General features: G+C 36.0%; 1 protein-coding gene across 5 annotated transcripts in view; it reads right to left on the minus strand.

The window, feature by feature from the left end:
• Positions 1–1,369: 1,369 nt before the first annotated feature.
• The window catches only part of sog (chordin short gastrulation), a 274,775-nt gene continuing 249,750 nt past the window's right edge, over positions 1,370–26,394 (minus strand). For all 5 annotated transcript variants that reach the window (XM_089636915.1, XM_089636916.1, XM_089636917.1 and 2 more), the window contains exons 5-15: positions 11,528–11,596; positions 10,154–10,463; positions 8,572–8,800; positions 7,211–7,501; positions 6,747–7,097; positions 6,423–6,671; positions 6,140–6,313; positions 5,912–6,032; positions 4,674–4,921; positions 3,741–3,947; positions 1,370–2,982 (exon numbers count right to left, since the gene is read on the minus strand). In XM_089636915.1, the coding sequence (XP_089493041.1) occupies positions 2,794–2,982; positions 3,741–3,947; positions 4,674–4,921; positions 5,912–6,032; positions 6,140–6,313; positions 6,423–6,671; positions 6,747–7,097; positions 7,211–7,501; positions 8,572–8,800; positions 10,154–10,463; positions 11,528–11,596 (2,438 nt within the window). In that variant the 3' untranslated portion in view covers positions 1,370–2,793. The remainder of the gene's footprint in view (positions 2,983–3,740; positions 3,948–4,673; positions 4,922–5,911; positions 6,033–6,139; positions 6,314–6,422; positions 6,672–6,746; positions 7,098–7,210; positions 7,502–8,571; positions 8,801–10,153; positions 10,464–11,527; positions 11,597–26,394) is intronic.

Below are 26,394 nucleotides of genomic sequence, written 5' to 3' on the forward strand. Positions count from 1 at the left end.
ATCTGTGAGTGGTCTATGTAAGCGGATATGATTACACTTAAATTGGTTAAAATAAATTTCAATATTTTGCAAATTAATCTTTTTTTTAATGATTTGCGGTCAGAATTTGAACAGCTATCGCTAATTTTCCATAAAAAAACAAATTGTAATAATGATACATAAAGCAGGAAATCTAAGTTACACACTCTTTGTAGAGAGGCAATCATTTATCGGAAATTAAGTTTAATTCAAACAAATAAAAATGCATCCATCTTAAGAGCTTAACATAATTACCAAGCAAAAAAGATCAAACATAGTTTCATAAAAAATATATTAATGAAAACTGACAAAAACAAACTTAAATCTGTGGAAAGAACTTTTGAATCAGTGGGTGTTTGTAATATTTGTGGAAACAGTGATTAATTATTTAGGTACTTCAAAGTTACATTTTATAAACAAAAACATTATGTGTAGGATGAACGTTTCCATTTGCTAGGAGATTCTAATATGTTAAAAATATTTCATACAATTGATCGATAGAAAATTAAGATAAATATAAAATATTATAAATTGTTAAAAAAAACATGTCTCCCAGAAAACCATAATTTTGTCCAACTACTTGTGTGCAGCAATTAAAAAATATATGGCACAATTTTCATTTTTCATTATACACAAGTAATATCTAAAAAGGTTTATTTAAAAAAAAAAGTACCACCTACACGCCACGCCCGCTCTGAAAAATTGACGAGCCCTTTTGACCGGGAAATGTGCCTGTACACTCAAATAATTCCATAAAATTTCAGATGTTTTAAATGTACAAAATCAGACGAAATTCATTAAAGTACGCTAAATAAAAGCAACCAATTCTACATTAACACTGTTTAAATGTGTGTGAATAATAAATCTTACTGACAATATTCATTTTTCCTATGTTTTAGAAGTCAGTTTCAAGTAAGTAGTATTGAAAAATATTTTATGATTTTTGAAAAGCCATCAAAAGCACTCAGTACTTTTGATTATTGAGCCCTCCTCCATTTTTGCATAGCAACAAGAGTCAGGTAATATATTTTGGTTCGATAACACATCTCCCTAGATAGCCTAGCATTCTTTCCAGCTTATCAGGATTTTGGTAAACAAAAAATACTGCAAGAAATTTTAAATATGAGTAGATGATGAATTTAATTTATTTGAAGGGTTCTCTGAAACATTATATACACGGTGTCCGGAAACTCGTAGTACAAACGGGAAACTGGAGAATCTACACCACATGGGGAACCCAAAAAACATAAAGTTTTTTGATTTGAGCATTTTCAAAAAAAAAAAAAAAACCAAAAAAAAATATTTTTCGGCTATTTTAGGGTTAAAGTTTTTTCTGGTGTTTAGGGTTAAATAACAGATGTTTTAACCCTGCAGAGCAGAAATATTTTATGATTACACCGGGTTAAATGAAGGGCGATTTCAAAATAATGCTTCAAATCCGAGTTTCTTCATTTGTTTTACTTTCAAATAGTTTTAATTAGTTGGGTACTTTGATCTTCAGTAATAATTTATAAGTATTTGATTAAAAAAAAAAAATAAATAAATAAAAAAAATCAACTTCAAACTCGATTTACTCGATAACGAAAGCTCAAATAAAAAAAAAATATACTACAAAATCGACTCCAAATGTGATGTAGATTCACCAGTTTCCCGCTTGTACTACGAGTTTCCGGACACCCTGTATATGCACACAAATGATTGTGAAGTTGAAACAAAAAAATTGTGGGTACAATAATTACTGAATAATATAAATAAACAATCAAAACATGAATACAGATATATTATTATCTTAAAACTAAATGTATTCTATACATAATCTCTGTTAATCACCTTTAAGGTGTAAAAACTATAAATACAAATGCGATTTAAGGTTAATGACTTATTTTGTTAAATAATGTTTATTCTATATTCGCAAAACTGTTATAATATTAATCGCAAATCAAAGCTCTATTTAAAAATATACAAAAATCGATTTATGTTGTTAAATACTTAAAATAATGTAAGTGCTCAGAGCAGTACCACTTTACTGTTAATATTGCATCAATGTTAATGGCTAAGATCATTGCACAATCAAAACACAACAATATTGTTTATGATGCAAAATAGCTTAGTGGTTTTACCCTAACCTGTTATTTTAATTTCATTGCATATTTTCAAGCATTCAATGAGTCATTCTTTGATATGTCTAAGTTTAAAAAATTATATTTGGAAAGGGTTAGAATAATTGGAAGACAAGGTAGAAAGATATGTCTCGTAAAAATAATATGTTTACCTAATTATTTTGCCGAAAAAATAATATTGAATGGCACGGAGCACTTAACTTCTAAAAACTTTAAATAGCAATCTTGCCAATCCTCAAACATCAATTCCCAATTCCAGAACACTCATCTAAATTTCTCAAATCGAAAAATATTGAATACAAAATGAAACAATTCATAACATTCTGAATCATGTATTAAAACAATATTTTAATCACTTTTCTACAATCCACTGATTGAAAGTAGATAAATATCACCAAAAAATATGATCATAAGTGAGGTTAGGTTGGAATTTAATTGCATTAAAATTCATTGAACAGTATTTGCAGCATCAAACACTGCAAAGAGTTGAAATCGATTTGAAAAAATGATAAGGTTCCGTGGAATCAGCTGCCATCTAGCGTCACCATCGCAAACTTCGGACTGCACACAGTTCAATGTGGCCACATCAACCAAAGTGAATGTAAATGTTGTGTTATGTTTAGTTAGTGTGTTGGTTGAATCCAGGGGGGGAAGTTCAGGGCCTGGCACCGGGCCGATGGTGACGCTGATGGCGGCGGTAGCGGCGGCAGTGCTGCTGGCAACATTCGTCTGGGGGTGGCTTTGGTGCGCCCTTGTGACCGGCGCCCGCCCTCCGCCGCTGGTTGAGCTGGCTGTTGCACACGGAACGCGTGCAACGCTTGCGGTCACATTTTATATCGCCGTCCTGCAACAGTAATTATGTATCAATTTCCGAAATTATTTCAGTAAGCCTTTACTATAATTCCTCAAGTCTTCAGGAATTCACACCGGAACACTTACCGAGTTTAAAAATGTTATGTTTGTAAAATACTCCGGTGAATTTGGGAAAAAACATTGCAAGGCTGGGAAGACCACAGTAGATATAAAAAGATTAGATTATTTATTATTTTTTTAATTATTAAATTTAATGTTTTAAAAGCAAAAGTGTGAGAGAAACTACGTGAGTATAAAACTATGGCAAGCTTCCTTGTAAAGAGAGCCAAAATTAACTTTGAGAATGTGCACTTTCATTCAATGTAAGTAAAAGTTAATCATTGCTCTGTATGCAGGGTATTCCCGAGACTATTTTTTTCTTTGCGTACTATAGGGAATTTAGCATGGTCGTTAGAATAAAACTTGTTATTATCCCGAGCACGTCAAGAACCCTTAGTAATTGTGAACTGTTGATTGTTCATTGACGATCTGCATTCATCTCATTCATGCTATGGAACGACGAGTTATCGACATTATCGACAAATAGATTGACCGTGCTAGATTTCCTGGTACGTACTTTGCGTGAGTGAACAAACCTCGAGAATGGTAGATGTTCTTAGAGCAACACTGGTAAAAGACTAAAGAGTTGCTGAGATGGCTTTAACCGTGAATGGTGAATGCCTTTCTCCTGGAAGTCGTAACTCTTGTGCAGTACTCATATAAAAGAAAGTATAATATTTGTATTGTTACCTTGCATCTGCAAGTGACGCACTTCTGCTCCCCGTGCGAGTGCACCGTGGGGTGCCACTCCACGCCGTTGTGCAGTGGGCCTCCCAGCGGGTAGCGGCAGCCGCCCCCGGCAAGCACCTCCTCGGGGCTGAGGCGGGAAGCCAGTCCACCCCCGCCCTGTGCGCTCTCATCACCCAGCACCGTGCGGTCCACCACCTCGACCTTTATCTGCAACAACACACAACAACCGACTAATTAATACTGCATAGATAATACAATAGAATATGCATGGAATCAGGGCCGGTCCTAAGCTAAACGGCGCTTGATGCTAGAAATACATAACATCTGTATTAGGTATTATCAGCGTTTTGGCTCCTTGGAAAGTCAGCGCCCTGAGCGGACTGCTCCAATTGCCTCTGTACAGGGCCGGCTCTGCATTGAATAAAGAAGAAGACAAGAAATAGGATGAGTAAATTTCAAATCGGAAGTAAATTTCAAATACATTGTTTCAACATAATGATGGATTTTCATTTATATCAAACAATGCAACAACCTATAAGTTGTCAGGTAGTGTAAGAGAGACATAATGCATGCTGAATGGATTAGAACCAAAAGGTACTAAGTCAATGGAGATATCGGTATCCATTCAAATCTATATGGAAGGCATTTCTAGCCATTTTCTATTTACTGATTGTACGTGTTATAAAACGAATTTTCTATGTGATCAAAAATCAATATTATTTCTTGATTCAACTCTGCCTAAAATGCTGTACATCCTCCATAAAACGATATCGCAAAAATATTATAAATAACCGTAATTTTTCTTCTCAACAGGTTTAAATTGCGTAGTGATGCACATCACAATGTGTATGTGAGAGTTTCTTGTGCGAGGAAGAGACAGAGTTATACAATCTCTTTGCACTGGAAAGTAATACAAATCTTTTTTTGGCTTACCTCGGGGCATCTCTTGCAGCACGACTTCTTGTCCTGCCTGTAAGCTTGTTTTTCGGGACACGTTAGGAAAGGGCATGGCGCGCGCGTGCACTGCACCTTCAGTGGGTTCCCCTCGCACTTGCAGATAGCACATGTGTCGAAGCCACTGGGCGGGAGGTAAGGGTGCCACGACTGCCCCGCTGGGTGAAACTGGCCAACCTGGTAGCAGCCCTTTGTTGAAGAAGTGTTGACGTCTTGTAATGATGAATCTAGATTAAAATAAATTATTAAAGAGATATCAATTGCGTTGAGTAGAGAAACTGAATTAATCCAATGGCGAATTTATAGACCTATGTAGTATGTAAGTGTATCTTGCGCATTCAGAGAACCTCGTTTTCTAGATGGCCTCTAATCATAGAGAAAATCATAAAAGGAAAGTGAAGCCAGAAGCAACAATGAAAATAATTGTCCCTGCGTTATAGTAATATATCGGGTATTCAATACATTTATGAGTTTTTTTAGGGACAAGATTAATTAACTTTTTTAACGTGTTTGACTGTGATTACGTCCGACCTTGAGGTCTTGTACAATTTATTCCAAAGCTGTCAGAGAAGCTGTGTACATCAATTAAAAAGTATTTTCTAAAGCAATAAGCCGCGAGACCCTTTTCCCTCGTGGGGCCTTCAGGGAATCGAAGGGGAGTAGACTCTTCCGCCATGGGGCCTTCGGGGAACCAAGGAAGAGTAGAATCCTCCATTGCGGGGCCTTCGGGGAACCAAGGAGGAGTGGAGAGGAGAGACGAAACCCTCTTCCATCCCGGGGCCTTTAGGAAACCAAGGAGGAGTGGAGAGGAGAGATGAGGCTCTCTTCCCTTTTGGGGCCTTCAGGGAACCAAGGGGGATTGGAGAGGAGAAATGAGACCTGGGAATACACATTGTGGAACCAGAAGACATAGCCACATATTCAATAACAACCCTGGTGAACTTTATAAAAGGGACCGGGTGACTGTTAAAGGAATGAAGTAAAATGGGAGATAGCACAATGGGCCTATGGCCTAAGTGCTCACGGGAACTATATGTGAACCGCCTCCGCTCTATAAAAAAAAAGCAAAATTCAGCATATGTGATTCTGAACATATTTTTCATACAGATCCATTGAACATAAGGGATAAATCGCTTAGAAAATTCATCGATTTTAGTACGAAGGATACCGGTGTCCTATTCACAGGAAAAGATAAAGAAAGGAAGGTTTTTACTTACTTGAGCATGTTGGACAGCATTCGCCAGGTTTGATCATGGCCTTGGCTCCGCACGACAAAGGAGGACAACGATAAGCATCACATTTTACTGTACGGTGTTGACAAGAACACATTGTGCAGGGCTAAAATAGAAATTAGATGATTTTATACAGGCGTTCAATTCAGTGCAAAATGCTTCGATTTATCTAATAAATGTATCTTAAGCAGAAATGATAAGATGGTATTTTACCTCATTAGCAGATGTCCATTGAGCACCGTCTTCATAGAAGCTCCCCGAATGAAAGCAAGAATCTCCGAGGGAGTTGTCTGCGGAGTTTGGATGCTGAGATGCTGGTACGTACGAAACAGATGGCACCTCATTGTTAGTCCATTGCTTAGGTAGACACGAATCTGGGATCTTCATCTGAAAAGCGTTACTCATATTATATTAAACAAATACCTTCTTACAAACGAGGAAATGAACTAAAAAAAATAACAAGTTTTGAGGTTATAAAAATCACCCATTTGTTTACCTGCTTTAATGTTGAACGGAGCAATGTCGAGTTGGTCTTCAAGTCCCTAACTATGACTTCGCATGCTCCAGAGTGAAGACGCTGAAGGTCGATGAGAGGTGGAGAAAGCAATGCTCCCTCTGGTGTCTCCAGTAAGCCCAGACGTTTGGAGATAACTGGAGCTCCAGGAGCAAGCATTGGCCTCATATCCAACCATAATTCCAGATCACTAAGGATGAGACTGGAAGCCAGAGGACCAGCGATTGAAATCTGGAAATAAAATTTATTAGTATATTGATATTCACGACTTAGATTTAAGCTCTTTAATATTTGTTGACAACTCACCTCCCACTGTACACTGCACTCATAGTCCACACTTATCCACGCCAAACCAACAATATCAGCTGGTTGGGTCAAGTCTGGTCTCTTCATCAGAGTTGGTCCATGCAAATCTTGCATATCGGCAACGGGGCGAGAAATAACCCTACCCCGAATAACACTCCCCTCTGAATGTGTCGCAACGTTCACAAAAAGATCTCCTGAATACAAAGATTCCAAAAGCCTTGGGCCCATTCGGTCAAATGATCCATTTGCCAAACCGTCTCTCAAATGAGTCAGTTCGGTTTCTTCTTTGTGCTTGTTAGCTTCGTCGATCAGAGTAATCATTGGTGACTCCAGCATGTTAAGCTCATCAACCTGAAAAACGATTAGATTACGATTAGACGACTTTGAAAAGCAAAGCATTCTCCTTTCCTCGTGACTAAATCCAACCCAATCTCGCAACATGAGTTAGGAAGGCAAAGTGTTACCTGAATTGTATAGATGAGATCACCATCCCTGTTGAGGTGGAGACATGCTACTCCCGAAGCTGGTGGTGGCGGTGATCGAGGTGCTGCAGCTAGTGGCGCGTGGAAAACGTCACAAGCCAGCTTCAGCAGCGCTGGACCACGCAGATAGGACTGGGAAGTGGTACCGGGACGTGCTGCACGCAGGAATATCGATAATCGACCACGCGCAAGCAAGCGGAGGTCGCTAGAGTTCACAGCAGCGGAAAACTCGACTATGTTCATCTCGTTGGAAGGTTTCTTGATATGACCATACTGCAAAAAAATTGATAATTATTTACGATGGTAGAAGAAAGTCAGAAATATTATGTCTGATGGCGAATCAAAAATTACACATCATAAACCTTATCTTATTTATTCATTTTTGGGAAATCGACAGTTTACATTTAATCAGTTGGACATAAGTGTTATTCAGTAAAATAAAACCAATTATGGATTCCCTCCTTGTGACTGAGACAGCATAATATGGAATAAGTTATTTAAATTTGTGAGAAAGGAATATGAATTTAAAAAATTTATACAAAACAAAAGATTATATAAAACAAAAAATTTATATAACAATACATTTATGGCCATGGAGAGAGGTTGTAGATATAAATCAAATCATAATAGAGATATAAACAATAGAGACATAAACATTATTCACAAACCATCAGAGAAATATTCTTTTATGGACCTCTTGTATTTGGTAAGTTCGCAACTGAAAATATCAACCTTAGATAATACGCTATTGTAATTATTGCATAGTCTGTTCAGGCGAGAATTCTGCTTAGAGTTCGTTTTGCTTTGATCAACCCTTAACTACTTTATACAGGAATAGTGCATCCTTATGATGCCTCCGTACACTCAGTGAATCAATTTTAAAGTATGAAGCTGCCTCTGCATAATTATTAAATTTAACAAATGACTTGTAACAAAGATATTTTGGGAATTTGTTTTGAATTACTTCGATTTTGTTTATGTGGATTTTGTAAAATGGAGACCAAAAAACTGATGCAAACTCCAAATGACTTCGTACATAGGCAAAGTAGAGTTGCTTAATGATATCGATGCTATTAAAAAGTTTTGTGTTTCTTATTATGAAGCCTAATATTTTAGCAGCTTTATTTATGATTTGATGTATATGAAGGTTATATTGTAGTTTACTATCAAGGGTTATTCCGAGATCACGAATATCTGAGACTGTTGCAATGCTGTTGTTGTTTAAAGAATAATTAAATAATATTTTATTTTAATTTCTCGAAAAGACAATAAATAAATGTATAAATGTTTCAAAATGATACATGAATGATATATTGTGTTTTGATATATAAACATATCCATACCTCTTCTAAGATCGTAGTATTTTTATCAACCATCTCCAAAGTGACGCGCACGGGGGCGTCCAGCTCGTGTTCCCCAGCCAGCAGTCCGGTGAACAAGACTGTGATGTGAACAGAGGAGGCTGCACCAGCGGACACCGAGATAGCGGCAGTACCGCCCCAACCATTTTCGCTGGAAGCCGGGTCGGATTCGAGCAGAGCGGAAAACATCTCGGTGCTAAGAGCGTTGTGACTGCGAAAAGAAACGAAAACAAATCAATTACCGATACATTTCGGAGACTTCTTAGACACTTGCTTGGGCCATTGGTCAGTTATGATTATTAGATGTCTTACATGTCCTGTAAGACATCTCATAAGCATTGCCACTGTATATTTAAAAAACTAACTTAATTCTAGAGTTAGGGGTCGTATGTTGTGAATGAGATGAATTACAGAACAAAATCGTAATAGGTACTGTCTTTCGAAAATCTTATTTGACAGCGTCGAGTAGTGTTGAGGTTTTGTGAAAGAACTTGCCAGCAGAATTGTTAACATACAACTGATTCAGTTTGATAATCGTTCTTCCAAGTTTGATATGATTTAACTTATTATTATAAAATTATAATTAATTATTAAATTATAATTCAGCGTGTTACATCTTTTGAACAATCTGTTAACTTGCAAGGCCAAAAGTATAATGCTACTAACACAACCGATATAACCTATTCATTTCTTCGACGGATACAACTGAAAGAGTGGTTGCAAAGTAGCTCACAGCAGCAGGACTAGAAGATATCCACTTTCAAATACATACATCATCCTCGTGTTTCCATGTCCAGAAAACTATTTTAAAAATAGTCAACCTCTGAAATGAGGGGCACCAGATGATGAAAAAAAACAAATTTAATCATATATAATTTAATCATTGTAGACGAAGATAATTTCTACTATACAGGGTGTCCGGAAACTCGTAGTACAAGCGGGAAACTGGTGAATCTACATCACATTTGGAGTCGATTTTGTAGTATATTTTTTTTTTATTTGAGCTTTCGTTATCGAGTAAATCGAGTTTGAAGTTGAGTTTTTTTTTTTTTAATCAAATTCTTATAAATTATTACTGAATATCAAAGTACCCAACTAATTAAAACTATTTGAAAGTAAAACAAATGAAGAAACTCGGATTTGAAGCATTATTTTGAAATCACCCTTCATTTAACCCGGTGTAATCATAAAATATTTCTGCTCTGCAGGGTTAAAATATCTGTTATTCAACCCTAAACACCAGAAAAAACTTTAACCCTAAAATAGCCAAAAATATTTTTTTTTGGTTTTTTTTTTTTTTTTTTGAAAATGCTCAAATCAAAAAACTTTAGGTTTTTTTGGGTTCCCCATGTGGTGTAGATTCTCCAGTTTCCCGCTTGTACTACGAGTTTCCGGACACCGTGTATATTTTATAAAAAATATAACAAAATACGAAACATAACAAGATACAGAAAATAAAACAAGGCAAAGGTCGGCAAACTGGGAATCGAACCCAGGATCTGTCTTATACGGACAAAACTCTAACCTCTAACCACTGAGCACATTGTGACCTGATTATAATTACCTAACTATAGGTCCTGTGAGCGTGGCATCCGTTTCTCCGGGCCAAAGAAGAGCGGCGGTTAACTTCCCATCCCTCAGCATCTTCCTGTATTCTCTAGGCAGCCTGCGCCAGGCACCGCAGCCCCTGCCAGCGAGCGTGCCTCCGGCGGCCAGGGGGATCTCCTGAAGGATGCTGCCTGCGGAGTCCAGGACGCGAAGCAGGACAGCTGGCTCAGCGCCATTCTCCACGGAGAAGTGCAAGGAGCGGCGGCGCAGGACGAAGCGGATTGCAGCGGGAGGACGACCAGCGCCGGTTAGGAGGGCTGCGAAATCTGCATAAAGAGAAAACATTATACTACATTTTTCAGCCTTCTTCAAAGAAAACGATTGAATCAAGGGTAAAATATCAAACATGACAAAGTTCACTAACTATACTATAATATATTTTATCTAAAAACATAATCTTATTAGCAGTAGACCAGCAACCATACACATCAGACCTTTCGTCAGATCCGCTAGTTCTGATTTTTTGCTGTGTTGTTTGGCCCAATGAATAATCTAAGTTTTCGAGCCTCGAGCGCTGAACGCAACAATGTCAAATATCCAAAACCGCAAAATTCTTGTTCTTTCTTCAGCTTTTGACAATTTCATCCCCGAAGGACTAGTTTTACGATCACAAAATTAGAAAATGTTTTTATAGTAGACAAAATTTTCTACAATTTGAGATTAGAACCGTCTCTGTAGATTTAACGGTTTCCGAAATACAGCTTTTCAAAATGTATCGCTTTTTTTACAAAAGGTGATCGTTCACGGTCATTCTAGCGTGTAAGATGATGCGCCGGATGACCTTAGGGTCGGCCCTGAGCCAAACGACGATCGGCACTAGTAAAAACCTCAAAAGCGCTGTATTAGGTATTATCAGCGTCTTGGCTCCTTGGCGTCTTGGCAAGTCGACGTCCGGAGCGGGCTGCTTCAATTGCGCCTGCTCAGACCTTAGAGTAGGCGGTAAATTGCGCAAATCTGTATTGATGAGACCCCTAAAAGTCTGTTGTGGCTCCTAAAGGTCTACTCTTCTAGTCTTAAGCACTGATTTTATAATTATTTGGAGGTATGTTGCTCTCTTTGCGGTTTATAAAAATCTTGCAAACATGTATTGTACGCAAATTGTTCCAACACACTGAGTGCCCAGAGATGGAACCAAAGTTTCCCTATGCATATTAGAGGTTTGGTTTAATTTAGAGAGATCAACACTGAACACAGATTTGCATAAACAATGATAACTTTTCCGTCATTCAGCTTCGTTCGTTTGCTGTCATTCGATATTCGTTTAAGTAAGTTTAGTAAACTTCATTACAATTTATTAAAATGCAAGAAAAGGATTTCAAGAAATACTTACGTCTGGCATCTTTCTCTTCTTCTTCTGCGGTCACCATTTGCGGCAAATCTTGTGGTGGAGTATCTGGACCTGAAGGGAAGAAATAAGCTTTTTTTAGTCAAAATTATAATCCAACAATAATAAATTTATTGGAATACGTTTTAAGTCAATATTTATCTAGTGTCTATAAATGATTTAATCAGAATAAGACACAGAAAACAAAAAAGCAACGGTCGCAACTGGTCCGAGATAATATTGGAAATTCTTAAATTGTGATCGACAAAAATGACGGGAATAATTAAGTTTCAATAGCTTAGTGGTTAATCTTTACATTTATATTTTCCTTATCTGGTTCTGTTTCATGTTTTGTTTAGATTTATTTATATTATTATCTTCTTCGAGATTTATTAAATATTTAAAACAATGATAATGAATTAATTATTAACATCCTGCATAGTATGTAATTAAAGATATACCTGACTACAATCTCCATCTGCAGTGGAGTTACTATGTTTAGACAGTATCAAGTTACTAAATACGTTCACTTTGGTGTGTAAGAAAACAGAAAGATTAAACGAATGGTATTATCCGGTCAATTGCTTCATAAACGGGACGCATTCATTTACAGTATTTTTTCCTGAAATATGAATATAATTGCAAGCGGAAGTCGTTTTCACGAATTCACACCCTGGCTTGGCCAACTCCTGAAATATGTCTCATGATAGTAATATAGACCAGAGCGGTATTTATCCGGCCACAATATGGATTTTAATGACTTCCGTACAGAAGCCACCTGGTCTGGGATGCTGGGAAGATGACTTAAGATAAAAATGAGTGCTTCAGGTGCCAAATGTTACAGACTCTTCACCATACTCGCATCTCGTTGCGTAACGGGCAAAGTTTCTTTTATTACAGCATTTAGCTGACGAATGTATGATGGAACTATTTCTGTTGGTGTATTTTTAAGAGTGACTTTCGTTTTCGCGGTCGTTTGACATTTGAAGGGGTTTTTTTGGATGATGCTTGGACTGGCGGAATGTTGTGCGTCTCGCATCGCGTCACGAGGCGTAGAGGCAATGCTAATTTAGACGAAGAAAAGGGTTTGTCCAATCGATGTTCAGAATGATTCTCACTCAATACTCGTCTCTGGTTCATGCTACACAACTGGCCTTGACAAACCAAATCAACTATGGAGTTGTAAATCACAGATGTCGTCACGAGGCAATGCTAATTTAGACGAAGAAAAGGGTTTGTCCAATCGATGCTCAGAATGATTCTCACTCAATACTCGTCTCTGGTTCATGCTACACAACTGGCCTTGACAAACCAAATCAACTATGGAGTTGTAAATCACAGATGTCGTCACGAGGCAATGCTAATTTAGACGAAGAAAAGGGTTTGTCCAATCGATGCTCAGAATGATTCTCACTCAATACTCGTCTCTGGTTCATGCTACACAACTGGCCTTGACAAACCAAATCAACTATGGAGTTGTAAATCACAGATGTCGTCACGAGGCAATGCTAATTTAGACGAAGAAAAGGGTTTGTCTAACCGATGTTCAGAATGATTCTCACTCTCGTCTCTGGTTCATGCTACACAACTGGCCTTGACAAACCAAATCAACTATGGAGTTGTAAATCACAGATGTCGTCACGAGGCAATGCTAATTTAGACGAAGAAAGGGGTTTGTCCAACCGATGTTCAGAATGATTCTCACTCAATACTCGTCTCTGGTTCATGCTACACAACTGGCCTTGACAAACCAAATCAACTATGGAGTTGTAAATCACAGATGTCGTCACGAGGCAATGCTAATTTGGACGAAGAAAAGGGTTTGTCCAATCGATGTTCAGAATGATTCTCACTCAATACTCGTCTCTGGTTCATGCTACACAACTGGCCTTGACAAACCAAATCAACTATGGAGTTGTAAATCACAGATGTCGTCACGAGGCAATGCTAATTTGGACGAAGAAAAGGGTTTGTCCAATCGATGTTCAGAATGATTCTCACTCGATACTCGTCTCTGGTTCATGCTACACAACTGGCCTTGACAAACCAAATCAACTATGGAGTTGTAAATCACAGATGTCGTCACGAGGCAATGCTAATTTGGACGAAGAAAAGGGTTTGTCCAATCGATGTTCAGAATGATTCTCACTCAATACTCGTCTCTGGTTCATGCTACACAACTGGCCTTGACAAACCAAATCAACTATGGAGTTGTAAATCACAGATGTCGTCACGAGGCAATGCTAATTTGGACGAAGAAAAGGGTTTGTCCAATCGATGTTCAGAATGATTCTCACTCAATACTCGTCTCTGGTTCATGCTACACAACTGGCCTTGACAAACCAAATCAACTATGGAGTTGTAAATCACAGATGTCATCACGAGGCAATGCTAATTTGGACGAAGAAAAGGGTTTGTCCAATCGATGCTCAGAATGATTCTCACTCAATAGTCAATACTGGTTCATGCTACACAACTGGCCTTGATGAACCAAATCAACTCTGCAGTGGTAAAGCATAGATGTTCGCATCGAATAATCATCGCTTATGAGAAGTGATTCAGAGATGAATGAATGGCTATAGTTATTAAATCACCATAAAACAATTAAAACGAAATTTCCATAATTTTTTTACGGTAAGTGTCTCCCACAATTGATTTTCTAAGTAAATCGGCTTTTAACCGAAAATATTTAAATCATTTTAAACATCATTCAAATAAAAATAGGAAAGAGGAATATTAGGATTTTCATGAACACGTGTTACGACATCGTGATAATAATATACATTCGTAATTTACTAAAAGTTTTTCAGGAAATTTATTAATTCATTAGTTAGGGCCTGCCATCCCGTTTTTAACCGGATTACAAATAATTTGAAGAGATTATTAAAATATTAGCTTTAATCATTTTTCTCCGTGATATATGTACATTTTCTCCGTCATGTATGTAGATTTTCTCCGTGATGTATGTAGATTTTCTCTGTGATATATGTAGATTTTTCTAAGGGATATCTTTTCTGTGTTATTGTATTTATTCTTCTCTTTTACAAAAAATGTAATTTGTTATTACTTCCTAATGAATTTCCGATGACTCTCCCTATTCGTCTTATAATCCTATTAACTCATAATGAACCATATAAATGAAGACCTACATAATATATCAATATGGCTGAAAAAAAAAAGTGGGTGTGTCAAGCCTACGCAAGACAGAAGTGAAACTTCTAGTTTCAGCTGATGCTTGGCGTGGCGCAGTTCGCTGGTGTCTGAGAGAGAGGAAAGAAGAGAAGAGAGAGAACGTTCGTGAGCGGCTCCCCCACCTCAACAAGGTTTCACTTCAAAAATGCCACAGCCGAGAATCGAACCTCGCTTAACTGATTGAAAGCCAACCACGCTGAGCACCAACTGTAAGCAAAGCCGCATAAATTGATTATATTATGTAGGTTCTGAAAATATGAGAGCTTGTTATGTTTTATAATGTTACCTACATCACACCCAAAATATAATATATTTTTAAAAATAATGTACAATGTACAGAAATAGAATCCCACACAAGATCGCGTAGTGCGCTCTAGCGAACGGATATTTTATCAGAGGGAGATAGTTTTAATTTTTTTTTCTGTAAATTATTACATATTATCAAAATAAATAAATTAATTAAATAAATGTAATACAATTATCATAATATACGGATTAGATAATAATTTTAATCCAACACAATAACGCAAAGCGCGCTCTAGCGGAGTAATGTTTTATCACAGTGAGATAAGTGTTTTTATTATTTTGCAATATTATTTTCTTTTAAAAAATGTTCTGACCTACTAAAAAATAAGATATTGAATGAAAAAGGCGTTAAAAACAAAAAAATAATGTGCGATGGCCGAGAATCGAACTCGGATCAACTGCTTGGAAGTCAACTATGCTGACCATTACACCACCAACGCCAGTTGTCGAGATGAGCTAAGAAGCATTTATATGTTACTTCAAAACTTTGACTAGATCAAATGAACTTTAATCGGTGGTGGGGGTACCCGCATTTTCGTTTCGGTCATGAGTCGGTTTTACTCCGGTCCTAGAAATTGCATGACGCGCGTAAAGAAGTTTCACTTCAAAAATAAACTTAAATTGAATGTAAACAAAACAAAATTCATGAACATTGGAAAACGAGTAACGCAAACAAAAAAAGACATATTGATAGACGCTGAAGTATTGAAAGAAGTATTTGAAATGAAATATTTGGGGGTAATAATTGACTCCAAATTAACTTTTGCTCAAAATGCAAAACAAATTATTAAAAAGATTACCAAAAAAATCTCACTGTTGGGAAGAATAAGAAGATTCCTTAACACAGTTTCCAGTAAAAATGTGTACAATGCAATTATTGTACCACACATAAATTACTGTAGCAGCATTCTATTCTTATCCAACGACGGTTTAATGAAACAAATGACAATTCTACAAAATAGAGCAATGAGAACCATATTGAAGAAAAATAGATACACAAAAATTAAGAACATGTTGAAGGAGTTAAATATCTTGTCATTTAAACAAATTATTTACTTTAATACCATATTTTTAATCTACAAGATAATCAAAGGCCATACGTCTAGTGAATTCCTAAGAAAAATTGATAAACTACAAAACAAACACACACATGAGACGAGGAAAAGAAATGAATTGAGACTCCCCTTCAGGAAAAAAACACAGAGTCAAAAGTCATTGATGTACGGAGCGTTGAAGATATTTGGAGAGCTACCAGAAGAAATAAAATCAGAAGAAAACATAAAAACATTTAAAATTAAACTACGAAAATATGTGATTGATTCATTTTCAATGTGTTACTATAATTATATGTATATGTATATAAGGATTGTATTAGGACATAGATAACTATGTACCTACTTAAAATACCGCAATAAACAATAAATAATGTATCGGAATATTCTATAGTTATAGTTGTAGTTGTATGGCCGCGATTAAAGATTAAATCCGGTGGTCAGTGATCTCTCCGGATCCCTTGAATAGTTTATTTGAGACGGTAAAGTGAATGCGCGAGTATATTTAGCTGGTCTCAGTTGAGACTCTTCAGACTGTCGTTGACTTATTGTGAAGCATTAATATCGGCGGCCTAGCTACGGATGCTGCCACAGCCACTGCCCGACTCCGAGTACGAACATCAGCAACATGAGCTACCGCCCAGAGCAGTTCGATATGACAGCCTGGGGTCGTCTCTAGTACGCTCAAATTGATAATAATTTAACAATATTGGATCGATAGGCTCAACATTCCCGGATTTTATATCGATATTCCTAGCACGGTTGCGCTATCGATAGCCGAAACGATAATATTTTACAAAAAAGGATTACAAAACATTACACGGTGTAAACATATTAATATGATAACTTAATTTTACAATTATTCCCCAGGAAACAAAATATGTGAATCTCTTTTTTGTGAGTTCCTTTGGTGCTGTTTGGTGTTGAAATCGAGAATATGCTTGGTTCCCATCGGAATGTCATTTGCGGGATAGTTAAATTGCTAGTTTGACTTGAGTAGTATTTGAGTGAAACAGCAACAGTCTAAGGATTATATACGGTATCACCTGCTATGCTCGATAGCATAGACCACATTCGTAGTAATATCCTTGTTACTTGAATCGTGTTCGGGAATAAATCGATTAAGATTAATTAGAAATCTAATAATATTGGTGCAGCCGGTAGGATAATGAAGGGTACAATACAGGGCTATTAAATATATCTACATTTAATTATATAGCACCACTATTCTCGTCATGCTTTGCCATGCTATATACGTATATAGTAATGATAATGCTGAACGGGTTTGGATTTGATTTGGATTCGGAAGTGAATGTTAGGATAAAACAGAACTAGAAATGATAAATAGTTTTGTCATTTATAAAACAAACTAATTAAATAACAACGTAGATACAATCACAATGTACTTCTATAAGTGTGTATCTTGAGTGACTGCACAGCACGAAAACGAGATGTACCAATAAACGCAAAACCAACGAAACAAAGTTAGCTAAGTTCCGTCATAATTTTAATTTTCCCAATATTTTTTTACGTATCTTCCCACCTGACCTATCCACTGTTATTTCAGCACTTCGTGTGCTCAAACAATGAGAGAAAGAGTTTCCATAACGCCCACAAGCTCGAGAGCAATGTGCCGAGTGAGGATCACCCGCATCCATTTGCGGGGACGCCTTACGCCTAATATGGGCAATCCGCACAGCACGACAGGTGTGCATCTTGCAGCGTGGGCGAATCCGGGCGCATCTCCGACTGGAAGCGCTTACTGTAAATTAATACTAATTGTCGGGACTAACATACACACTTCGGGCATGTTATTATAATATATTAATTTTACGATCCAAAGGAAAAAATATTACATTTTTTGAAGTGAAACTTCTTTAGGCGCGTAATGAATTTTCGGGGACGGAGTAAAACCGAGTCACGATCGAAACGAAAATGCGGGTACCCCCACCACCGATTAAAGTTCATTTGATCTAGTCAAAGTTTTGAAGTAACATATAAATGCTTCTTAGCTCATCCCGACAACTGGCGTTGGTGGTGTAATGGTCAGCATAGTTGCCTTCCAAGCAGTTGATCCGAGTTCGATTCTCGGCCATCGCACATTATTTTTTTGTTTTTAACGCCTTTTTCATTCAATATCTTATTTTTTAGTAGGTCAGAACATTTTTTAAAAGAAAATAATATTGCAAAATAATAAAAACACTTATCTCACTGTGATAAAACATTACTCCGCTAGAGCGCGCTTTGCGTTATTGTGTTGGATTAAAATTATTATCTAATCCGTATATTATGATAATTGTATTACATTTATTTAATTAATTTATTTATTTTGATAATATGTAATAATTTTCAAAGTTTTGAAGTAACATATAAATGCTTCTTAGCTCATCCCGACAACTGGCGTTGGTGGTGTAATGGTCAGCATAGTTGCCTTCCAAGCAGTTGATCCGAGTTCGATTCTCGGCCATCGCACATTATTTTTTTGTTTTTAACGCCTTTTTCATTCAATATCTTATTTTTTAGTAGGTCAGAACATTTTTTAAAAGAAAATAATATTGCAAAATAATAAAAACACTTATCTCACTGTGATAAAACATTACTCCGCTAGAGCGCGCTTTGCGTTATTGTGTTGGATTAAAATTATTATCTAATCCGTATATTATGATAATTGTATTACATTTATTTAATTAATTTATTTATTTTGATAATATGTAATAATTTACAGAAAAAAAAATTAAAACTATCTCCCTCTGATAAAATATCCGTTCGCTAGAGCGCACTACGCGATCTTGTGTGGGATTCTATTTCTGTACATTGTACATTATTTTTAAAAATATATTATATTGAAGTGAAACTTCTTTAGGCGCGTAATTCGGGGACGGAGTAAAACCGAGTCAGGATCGACACGAAAATGCGGGTACCCCCACCACCGCTCACCGTTCACTGTCCCTCTCTCACCATATGCGCTTGTTGAGGTGGGGGAGCCGCTCACGAACGTTCTCTCTCTTCTCTTCTTTCCTCTCTCTCAGACACCAGCGAACTGCGCCACGCCAAGCATCAGCTGCTTGGTTAGTATACTGCGTCGTGAGTGTAATACGAGTGAAATACGTAATTGATTGTGGTTCATACGGTTTAACAAAAGAAGTTTCACTTCTGTCTTGCGTAGGCTTGACACACCCACTTTTTTTTAAATAAAGAAACTTGTTTAGTGTGGGATGCGCAGCGGTGTAGCCACACTAACAGTAATTTTTAGCGTAACGTACAACGTGACATTTTATTAAACGAGTAATAATAATAATTTTTACAATTTTTTATGTGACTTTTATTACATTTAAATATTTAATGGAACAATACATATGATCAAGTTCATTTTAGAGTGATGGGATAACTCAACACACCTTTAAAAGTTATATAAAGTCATGGAAAGTGATGAAACGTGAACTAGGTTACATAGGTTAGTTTTTTCATCTATTTTAATGACTTTATATCAATTTTTAAAAGAGTGTTGAATTGCCATTGCGTTGAGTTATCACGGAAAATAATATAACAATTATATATCGCTCACTATGCAATAGAGCAGGGCTTCCCTAACTGTGAGTCGCGACGCCCGGGGCGCCGCGGGATCATCCCAGGGGCGTCGTGAAGCAATCTTTATAGCGAGAATATCGTTCCATCAGCACTTCAGCGTTAAGGGTTTTATTACCGTTTGCGACATCATACTTGTGTAAGACAGGTTTCTCTGTACCCGTACTACGTGACCCATACTACGTGACCCGTTCAGGGGGGGGGGGGGGGCTTCAAGATACTACGCTTGGTACAAATGAGCGGCGGGGGGCTTAGATATTTTTAGTCACCGGGGGTGGGGGGGGGGCGTCGCAAAAATTTGGCAACTTTCCAAGGGCGTCACAGTTGAAAAAAGTTTGGGAAGCCCTGCAATACAGGATATTTTGTATCACTTCAGTTTTAGCAAGGTCTAGACTTGAATTGACACTTCTATTTCATTTCTATTTTCTTATGTTTTCCCTGTTTGTCTCTGCTTTTATATACCATCCTTTACTCTTGCATTTTAAATTGTCTCAAATCTCATGTCACTTTGTAATATATTGGACGAAAGTCCGTTAGTAAATAAATAAATAACATTATAGGTAACACAAAATATTGTTTTTTTTATTGTATTTTGAAATATTTTAATTTTTCCAAAAAAAAAACAATTCAAAAGTTCTTTTGAAGAATCGGTTTACGACCCTTCAATATTATTTGCAGGAATCCATTACTAGATACTTACTCGGTGACTGCATAAAAAACTGAAATACATCAGTGTATTTCGAGAGAAAGTACCTACTATAAAAACAGATAACGTGGTTTGCATAAAATTACACTATACGATCATCTCTAAGTCAGTCGGAAAATAGAAGAAAGATCTGAAAATTTCAGACTGTGATTCATTCGCATATTTTAAAGTCAAAACATTCGTCGAAAAAAACACGATAAAAGCCATGCGTAAAATCTCATATAATCTGTTCCCAGAAGACCCACATAATAATATGTCTTCCTGGCTTGGTTCTCCTCCAACTTGGACAACCGTTCAAAATCGTGATTTATATTCATTCTCAATGACACGCGTTTGTGCTCGAGAGGATAGAAGAGGAGAGGAGAGGGGAGGAGAGGAGATGGAGACAGAGTGAGAGGACTGAGAACTTACGAATCGGTGATGTGATGGACAAATAAAAGTATTCCCCCTGAAAAGATGCAAAATTTCCCCAAAAATTTCCTCATTTCAGGAACCACCGTAATGCCATCGATATTCAAAGTTTTCAACATCAGGGAGAAGGGTAGAATGTACTTAATAAACAACAATAACTTGATTCATTTTTGGGTTATTACGCCGTGTTACGGACGACATTACAGTATTACAGAGTCTGCAGATGTGTAGGATGTGAAGTGTGGGGATTTAGGTAGGAAGAAGTGATAGGTACCGTGTTGAGTGCGTTAATATTCATAGGGTCGTCGTTTCAATATAATAATTAGTAAAATTAATTAGGTTTTCGGCGTTTAGTTTTGGTATAATATATGATAAAAGTGATTTTTTGTTATTATTTCTATTGCATATTATAACTTTAGATATTTTATTTTGATAACATTATTTGATAATATTTCTATTTTTGATTCTGACAATTCTTGGTAGAATTCCATTATAATGATATATTGAACAAATTTAAAACTTTTTTCCAACTATTTTATTTTTTGACCGTGACCGGTTTCATCTTATTATAGCCATTTTATTAACTTATTATAACCAGTCTGAAGATGGCTATAATGAAACCGGTCACGGTCAAAATATTAAATAAGTGGAAAAATCTTTAAAATTTGTTCAATATATCATTATTTGATAATGTGAGCCTCGCTGGGTGCTTTACCCGTGCTGATGACCTATTTTACAATTTAATTATATTCAATTGGAATAAAAAGTTTATTTGATCTCAAACTGAGATCAAATAATAAAAAATACAATAATAGTAATGAAAAAAAAATCAGAAATATTACGGTACGGTTGAACATAAAAATATGTGTATTGTAATGGCATCGTGTATTACTTATAGAAGTTTAATATTATGATGTACGTTTGTACATACAAATGTGTTTATTGTAATGGTATAGTGTATTACTTACGAGTATATAATTTTAATATTATGAGGTACGGTTGTACATACAAATGTGTGTATTGTAATGGTATTGTGTATTACGTATACATGTTTTATTCGTTAACTCGAACGTTATAATTTTTTTATAATATTGCCATTTTTGTTCCAACTTTTTATTTGGTATTTGAAATGTTTTTGGTTTCCCTCACTTTTTGTATAAAGTGAAATTTTTTTTTAATGTTTTGTTGCCTGGTATTTGTGGTGACTTTGTCCAAAGCTTGCGTTTACAGACGGAGTTTGTTTATGTTTTTTTTTGTACGCTTGTCTAACTGGTCTATTAACGATGGATTGTGTTTGTTGAACTTGATACTTGATGTTTTTAATACTTTGGCCGTGAAAATCTCAAATCATATATACGTAAATAAGTACCGTCCATTATAACAAATTTGTGGAAACTAAAATTGGAGCAGTATTGCGAGGAAAAACTGAGCACTAAGCAGGAAGGTAAAATAAAATCAATGTTTTTATCTTTATTTCTTTTCGAACGGACTGGTTTCAGACAATCACCAAGTAAAATGGTTTAATTATACTTTATTTATTAAGGACTTCCACCAAGTATTAGCAGGGGCGGAGTCGGAGGAGGGGGAAAAGGATAGAAGGGCTGTATATATCTGGCTGTTTAGATGTGATTCTCATTGTCTGGTTGTCTTTCGCTACTTAGAATAGCTATCACTCTGAAAGGCGATGAAATGATACTTTATTTTATCTTAAAAAATTAATATATTATAATTTACACTCGTTGGATTACTACAAATAACTAGTTATTTTATATAATTTATAATTTCAAATTCAAAGAAACATTGCCAGAAATGAGTGAAGCTATCAAATAAAAATGGTTATTTTTAAAACTTTAATTTTCCTATTTACCTAAAAAAATAGTTTTTAGTGTTTTTTCCCCAAATCTCGGGAAATTTTTGCAGGTATCGCATCACTGTTACGGATAAAGAGTGGCGATTGCTATTTCCGCAGAAAGGTCACGGCAAAAGAGCCGAAAAAAGGCGAAACTATCCGAACGTAATCGCTTTTGCGGATTCTCCGCCGCGACGCCGACGCTGCCAAGGAAAGGATTTTTTTCTCCGGCCTTGAAGCGACGCCAGACGGCGGGCAGACGCGACGAACATTTACAAGATATTAATAGGAACTAACATCTCACTGACTTACACTCTAATACTCTAGGAATCGTGGTGCTAACCCTTTTTACGTTCAAAATAAGATATTTTATTGACTTGCTAATCGAGCTTTCAAATGATTTAAACTCGGAAAAAGTACTTTGACGTACGAAATATCTTAATTTATAAATTTTAAAATAATGTATCGATTCATGAATGTTCGCAATGGAAATAACGCAGGTCTAGATAGAGTTGAAATAAGATAATAGGTTATAGACCTATTGGCAAGCGGTAATATTAATCTATACACCGATGATATTATATGTAAAAAAGAATGTTAGTGGCGGCGTGGCTTTAATTTTTCGACAAATCTACAGTTTTATTGCGAGATTGATGAAATTTTGCACACTTGACCTTCAAAACAAGAGGAAGGTCATTGTTGTGACTGATTGCATATCAAAAACCACCCTTTTCCCCCTTTCTTAACCTGTAAATTTTGATAATTCTTGTGAAATTCCCCACACTTGACGGATTGTTTCAGAGAATTTGAACAAATATTTTTGTGTAATATTTATCTATGTTTTTGAGTGTATCTGCCGAATGCCAAAAAAAAAACATTAATTATATTAATGATTAAGTTCGAGTCTCTAATTAGAGGAAGCCTATGGATTATTTTGATTATGGTTTTCTGTGTTTATATGATTGGGTCTAGTGCAGATGAAGCAATTCATTGCAATTCCATACTCAATGATAGATTGACAGACAGCAAAGTAGATCATTTTCAAGTGTTCTAAGTCGAGCAAGTTTCGTATTTTTCTGAAAAATTGCATGGTTTTTCTTATTTTGTTAGCAATTATTTGAGTGTGGAGATTCCATTTTAGATATGGCTCAATGGTGAGGCCGAGGTACTTCATTTGAGTAGTGCGCTCCTTGTCGGGGCACTGACAGCATTCACCGGAATTCAGACATGAGTGTATTCTAATAGAGGCATCGTCATGGGGTTGACCTGTAATATTTATACTTGATGTGATATATTTAGTTTTCTCTGTGTTCAGTGTGAGCGTATTTCTATCTAACCACTTTTTTACAATGCTTATATGCGTTTCAGCTTTTTCGTAAACAGCTAGCCAAGTGTCAGCTTCAAACAGTAACAGTATCATCGGCAAAACTAATAATTTCCCCCTGAATATTAATGTTGCATAAGTCTTTAATTACAACAGGAACAAAGGTGGTCTTTCTTGTGGTATACCGTAGTTAGTTGAGCACTGGTTACTAAGTATGTTATTTATTTTTACGTGTTGCTTGCGTCCATTTAGGTAGCTTTTAAAAAGTTAAGTTCGTTGCCCGTAATACCGATTTTTTCAAGTTGTATCAAAGGCTTAAGATAAGTTATAATATTTATTATCACTTATTTTATGCCTTATATTACTATGAAGTGTAATAATATGTGTGTAAGAATTATTATTTTAACTGATTTAAGACGTGTTTATAGAACATATTTTTTGAGTTTGTAAAGTGTGGTGGGAGTTTTAGTTCTAGAGGCCAAATATATTAAATAATTATATAAACTTAATAAACATTTGTTGTTTATCTGGAAGTTATAATATATTCGCCCTCAACTCTCTCTCAGTCCAGAAGCCAATTGTTAACCGATTTACGCAGAATGCGTGCACTTTTCGATTTCCATATATCGGGTATGAGGTTAAACATGTTTAGCCCTAAGCAGTGGCGGTTTTCTCTAAAGTGCGTTTGTGCGGCGAACCCCCATTAAAAAGATGAGAAAATAAAACAAACTTGTTTTATAATAATATAAGCACATTATAGATAGCACGCTATTAAAATTTCGCCTTCAAAACCCGCGCCACCGAAAAATACGATACATATTCCAAATTTTGTGCGAGTTGAAATCCGCGCCAAACTCTTCATACAAAAGAATTTTAGCCGGTACAGATCCCTATGACGGTGACATATACAAAATTTGGTCTTTCTTTGCAAAAGTAAGACAAATTGTGTGCGCCGAACACGCGTTATGTTATCACGTGACCTCCGAACATTGACGAATGTAACCGAAGAAACCCGAGAACTTCGCGGTCGACGTTTGACCTTTAGGGAAGCAAGTGTTATTTTTTATGTTATATTATGGTATTTAACTTTGTAGTCATTTTTGTACATATTTTTGTTTTCTTGTTTCTGCATTTCTCCAACCGTTTGCTTATGGCATTTGCAAATCTACTACCCATTGAAGTAGACTTAGTAAATTTATTTCGTGCCACCTTTATTTGTTTTTTTTTTTAATGTTTTAAATATCTATTATATGTATATTCTACGAAATTATTCTTCTCGAAAAAACAATAATAATTAGCAACATACATTGAGTGCTATAAAAACATTAAACAATTTAATTCCTATAAAACTTTTCTCATTATCTAATATTTGTGTCTAGTGAAGTGATTTAAAAACAATAATATGTAGGTACCCCTCCCACTAACTTTATTTAAGTTGTGTGACTGCTGCCGTATTCGACTATTTGACGAAGGACAACAGTAAGTAAATTTTAATTAGATATGTTTTTCTTCTCTTGAATTTCTGAACCCCCTGTTAAAAAGACCACGAACCGCCACTGGCCCTAAGTAAGAGTATTGTCTTTGAGCAAGGGATGTCTTTGTAGTAGGTGGACCTACTGGGTTCCTCCCTGTATGACGGGTGTCGTGTCTAATATGATTTTCTTTACTTATACACCAACAACTCGTATCTCATCGAATAATACATCACTGGGGTACCCAAATGGATTTTTAAGTATGCCCCTTAGAAATAATTTTGAGCTTTTGCTAAGGGATCTAGTATTGTTTTCTACTACTTGTTTATACGTAATATACAATTTTTTTTCTGCGTAATTTTTCTATAAACTTAATCTTTTTTAAAATTTTGGCGAGTAGCCGTCATTGAGATCATAATAAATAAATAAATATTAAATAATTAAAAATAATATTAACAGCTCACAATGAAAATATAAAAAAAATAGAACAAGATGCTGACAGTAAAAAAATGACTGTGGCAACACTGGAAACTGGGACTCGAATCCTGATGCATTTGTCCTACCGGGACCAACGTTCTACGAACTGAGCTACCTACTAAAAGCTATTTAAATTCGGTAATTTTTATCGATCTCAAATATCAATTGAAGAATTTGTTAATAACTGTTTTTTTTTTCATTTATTTTTTTAATTGTTCGTTCTTACATTTGCAATGATTAAATATAACAACGAGGTTGAATACGTTATTTCTAATAATAAGATTAATATTTATTTAAAACTCCATAAGAAAGACTAGTCATTTAATGTAAGGATTCAATGGAGTAGAGGTCGAGGAGTGTCTATCAAACTGGAAAATTCTTATAAAATATGTAATAGTCAGGCATTAACCATTACCACTTTGCCACGGAGTTCTTCAGTTCTTCGCATTTGCTATCAATTTATCGTAACGTCGCCATATTTATAAACAGATCGCTTATT

The sequence above is a fragment of the Hesperophylax consimilis genome, chromosome 10 (assembly GCF_061612785.1).
Source record: "Hesperophylax consimilis isolate HC1 chromosome 10, BYU_Hcon_1.0, whole genome shotgun sequence".
NCBI lineage: Eukaryota > Metazoa > Arthropoda > Insecta > Trichoptera > Limnephilidae > Hesperophylax > Hesperophylax consimilis.